Below are 5,117 nucleotides of genomic sequence, written 5' to 3'. Positions count from 1 at the left end.
TCACATCATTTGCATCCCAATTATGCAGAGACAGGCAATACTAGGAGACAATTTAAAACCAAACTTTCTCTGTTGTCTGTATATAGTATATACAACATGTTCTAAGGATTGTTTCTTATTGCAACAACTTTTTCTTTCCAGATTTGTCAGATATGCCTATTTGAGTTATAATTCTGAGGTTGCAGCTACTAGTAGTGTGGTGAATCAATGCATAAAGCATTAACACAAATACACAAAAAGAGTTAACATACTGGAGTCTCACTCGCTCCTGTCAAGAGCTAACATTTCATTACAATCCCCAATACATCATTTGCAGATGTCTACTACTAAAGCTGCTTACAAGTTACAAATTCCAATCTCACACAGTTAATTAAGAATTAACATCCTCACCCCCATTTAGTAGCAGTTTCCTAAAACATCATCTATGGATACCAGACTTCTCATCCCTATATAGCACATCTGTTTTCCTGATTAACATTAAAGTTCTTAATAATATTTACAGCAAACAAGTGAACTAACTAGAGAAATCAAGGAGGAAAAAAAAATGAAAGCATATGCTTAATGATAATGCTATGTATTACAGGGGGATTTTACTTTTGCTATCTTTGCTCTGTCTTGTGCTGCATAATATACTCGCGGAGCCTCTCAGCTTTGCTTTTCATGGACTCTATCATCTCTTCTGTTTCATCAATAATCTGTTTGGGCAAATGAACTTCCAAGAAATCAAACCACTCACCAAGAGTCATCTTCTCAAGATCAGCCCAATCCACATCCTCCTTCTGCACGCTGCAATCTTCGCCGCCCTCTTTCACACTGTTTCCATCTTCACCACTACCACCACCATCATCAATCTCATCACCCTCCAATCCAGAACCTCGAACTTCCTCTACCTCATTAACATTATCATCCTGCTCCATTTCAAAAGCTTGAGCAGCACATTCTTCCTCCAATTCCTTACTCTTATCCCCATCCATTGTTTCCTCTGGCTCAGCATTCTCCACTCTAACCTCCAATCCTGAGTTTTGAGCAGGACTAATTAGAATCGGGCTTTTCCCTTTCTTCGAATCTTGGCTTACCCAGGTTTCTGTGGATTCCTCCACCATCACCTTCTCTTCTGGTACAACAGAAGCAGTAATCTCATCAATTAAGCCTCCTTTTTTCTTTGAACTCCGGGTTAGCATGCTTTTCTTCGGTTCTGCCACCACAACATTCTCTAACGGAGCATTCACTGCACTGAAATCAGAACCCTCAGCCACACTTTTCTTTTTATTTGAATTCCGGGTCAACCGAGTCTTCTTCGGTTCCTCCACCACCACTACGCTCTCTACAGGAGCAGCATTCACTGCAGTCGACTCGGAAATCTCAATCGGAGCATATTGTTTTTCTTCGGCTTCCTCCACCACCACAACCTTCTTTTTCCTACCCCGGGTCTTCTTCGGCTTCTCAATCGGAGCATCGAGATCCATAGCGCCCGATTCCGAAACTGTAATATCAACAGCAACACCGAGTTTATTGTTCTTCGGATTTCGGGTCGCACGTTTACTCTCGGGTGAAGGCACAATTTCAGATCCCTCAGCATCATCGCTGTTCTCTTCAACGCTCTGAACCTCAGCTTTCGCGGATCGACAGCGACGCGAGGGGTTTCGCTTGGGTTGGGGCGGTACGGCGGCCGAAGCTTTGTTGTGATGGTAGACGAAGACGACGTGGATGGAAGTACGCTCTCCGATCTTGATGGTGGCGCCGTCGCAGAGGTTGAAGGGGGTGTTGGGAGGGATCTTGACAGCGTCGATAATGGTGCCGTTGGAGGAATCGAGGTCTCGGAGAACCCATTGGCCAGATTCGGTGAGTATGGAGAGATGTTTGGTGGAGATGCCGGCGTCCTTGACGGTGAGGGTGTTGCCGCGGACGACACGGCCAATCTTGACGGCGGTTCCGGGACGGTACTCGAAGGATTCACCTTGTCGAGGACCTTTAAGCATTACCAGCTTCAGATGCGGAGCTTCCATTTGAATGCAGAATGAAAATGAGATATCAGAAAAGAAGGGTTTCGGGTATTGCCGTTTGAATGCTCAATTTTCCCGCTCTACCCACCTGCGTTTCTTTTCGTTTCAGGATATTATTTAACTCTTTATTTCTACATTATATTCAAACAAATAACTCATTTTTAAATACATTACAAGTGTAATAGCGTAGCACGTAATAATATTAAAATTATAATTTAAATTTTTTGGTTAAGATTAATTTAAATTATAATAATTTGATTAATAAAAATATAACATATTATATATTATTTGTTTTTTTTTAATTTAATATTAAATGTATTAACTCTAAAATAGTTATTAATTAATTTTAATAATTTATTTTTTTTAATAAATCAAACATATGTACTATAAATAACCTAATAATATTTAGACTCACCAACAAATTTTTATATGTTGGTTTTACTATCAAGCAAGAATATATCAAAATCAGCTCAAAATAAATAATAAATTATTAGAGAATTCTAATGCACAAAATTCTCTAATAAACAATAAATAATTTAAACCCACTAAAAAATAACTCAACACTTTTTTTATACCTTCAAAACATATACCTGAAATAATATTATATCAATGTTAGTATACAGTTTTACAATCATTGACCGTATTTAATATACGTGACTCCTTCTTACAAGTTATTCTACATACATGTGCAGTCGAAAGATAAATTACTGGACTTTATTTTATTTTTCTAAATTACTATAATTATGCATTATTCATTAAATGTTATTTATAATATAATTGTAATATTGTAATATAATTATAATAAAGTTATTTTTCTAAAATAAATTTAGAAGAGAGAATAGCACTTTCATTTTGGAGAGAAAATAAATTCATGAGAAATTGACACTTCACTTTTATTAGTTGATAATGTATTAAATATTGATTTTATATAATTATAATAAAGATATTTTCCTAAATTAGTATAATAATACATTATTTGTTAAATGTTAATTGTAATATAATTATAATAAATATATTTTTCTCAAATAAATTTAGAAAAGAAAATAATGATTTCATTTTCGAAGAAAAATGAATTCATAAAGAATTGACACCTCACTTTTATTAGTTGGAGGAAAAATCCAATTTTAGTATATTTCTCATTATTATATATTTTTTTCTAATCATATATCTATTGTTTTCTTTCCTTCGTTTCAGCATTTTGAACCTGGGTTTAACTTAGCGTGGTTCTCACTTCTCAGTCATTATATTAGATGTACTTGATAACTATTGAAATTTTTTGATTAACATAGCAGAAAAATATATTATTATATGATAGAATTAATATGAATATATTTGTTATTAAATACACAAAGTTAATGTAAAATAAAATTACACATAAAAAAAACAAAGAAAATAAAATTAAAATAGAAAAAATGATAAAAAAAATTTATTTTTACAATTTTATTTTGTCATTTTTATGTATAAAAGATTAGAAAATAATAAACTTTTGACTAAATTAATTTTGTATTTGTTGTATTTAATTTAAATAAGTAATAAATTATATTATTTTAATTTATTCCTTAAATTTATATATCATAAAAATCAAATCAAATCAATATACATAATTTTAAATCGTGTGATATTTAAATATCTAATCAAATCAATTAGTTGATATAATTAATGCATCATAATGAATTGTATTTAGTGAGTTAAACAAAATAAATTAAGAAACACTCTCAGAAACATGCTACGTTGACTCTATCATTAAATATAAAAAATTGATTTTTATATAATAGAATCGATAATATAATAGATAGCGAGAAAGAGAAAGATAAACATTTTAGATCTTAGGTTGTTTCATTTGGATGTTGTAATGTGGGTATCACATTATTTTACTTATTCTATTCTATAGACATTTTTGCAACTTTATTTCAGTATCAATAGAATTTCATTATCTTTTAGTAATAAATTAAAATCCAAAATAAAATTGAAAAAAATAATATAAGTTAACTATTTTTTTGATTAATTTTGTTATTTTTTTTACTACCTTTAAAATTACGACTTTTTTTTTAATTTGACTGTTAAATAAAATTAGAGTTGTTGGTCTACACCATTAAAAAAAAACTATGCAATTACATTTGTACATATAACATGTTTCTAAATTTTTATATGCAAAACTTAAAGATTCTATATTTCTTTGTTTATGCCGTAAATAAGTATTATTTACAATGATTCGTATTAATTTAAAAGTTTAAAAAATTTTGTACGTATTAATTTTATATTTAATATTAAAACATGAAAATTTACTATGTTATTTTACTATTAATGTATGTAGTATTACATTATAAAATATAAAAATTAAAATGATTATTATATAGCTTAGATGGATTGAACTAAATATAAAAATATAAAACATAATTGTATTATTAAATTTTAGTGATTTTAATTAGTTGATAATATAAAATAAGATAAAAATGACTATTTATAATTGAATAGTTTTGGTTGATTAGACTAAAAAAATTAAAAAATACTCTAAATAAAAAGCCAAAGTAACTTTAATATTAAATTCATTTATTTTAATTTTATATGATAGTTAGATAATAAATTAGTAAAAACAAATGGAAGAATGGCTTTAATTAGTATTTGATAAAATATTCATTTAGAGTAATTAAAAAAAAGTAAAAGTATGATATTATTAAAAATAATACATTTTTATGTTTAAAAAATATTTAAATAAAATATTTATAAAATGTAAAATTTAGAATAACATAGCTTCATGAATATTAATCGTTAATTAATTATGAACTAACATAAAATTATAATACAATTTATTGACAAAAAATAATTAACAATTAATATTAATAAATATAAAAATTATTTAAACACTTTAATTAAAAGTATGAGTGGTTAATTATTATTTATTATTAATAATATTTTGTTCATAACTAAAACTAAAAATATAATTATTCAGATTTAGATTTTAGAAGAATTAACATTATAAGTTACAAATGATCTATTTTATCATGCATATTATAAATTAATGAATTAAACTAATTAATATAATGAATTATAATTAATTAATTGGTATAAATTATAATAAATTATATGATATTTAAAAAGAAAATAAAATGAATA

General features: G+C 28.2%; 1 protein-coding gene across 1 annotated transcript; it reads right to left on the bottom strand.

Moving 5' to 3' along the window:
• Positions 1-442: 442 nt before the first annotated feature.
• On the bottom strand, positions 443-2,094 carry LOC107480715 (FHA domain-containing protein At4g14490-like). The gene has a single exon (XM_016100877.3). It carries the CDS (start codon positions 2,004-2,006, stop codon positions 600-602), a length of 1,407 nt encoding a protein of 468 aa, XP_015956363.1. The 5' UTR covers positions 2,007-2,094; the 3' UTR covers positions 443-599.
• Positions 2,095-5,117: the final 3,023 nt, after the last annotated feature.

Source organism: Arachis duranensis, chromosome 3, assembly GCF_000817695.3.
Source record: "Arachis duranensis cultivar V14167 chromosome 3, aradu.V14167.gnm2.J7QH, whole genome shotgun sequence".
Taxonomy (NCBI): Eukaryota; Viridiplantae; Streptophyta; class Magnoliopsida; order Fabales; family Fabaceae; genus Arachis; species Arachis duranensis.
Note: the sequence above shows the minus strand (reverse complement) of the source record. Positions and strands in the feature narration are given on the sequence as shown.

Excerpts from the sequence above, each read along its gene's own strand:
- LOC107480715 (XM_016100877.3), bottom strand. The coding sequence starts at position 2,006 with ATGGAAGCTCCGCATCTGAAGCTGGTAATGCTTAAAGGTCCTCGACAA.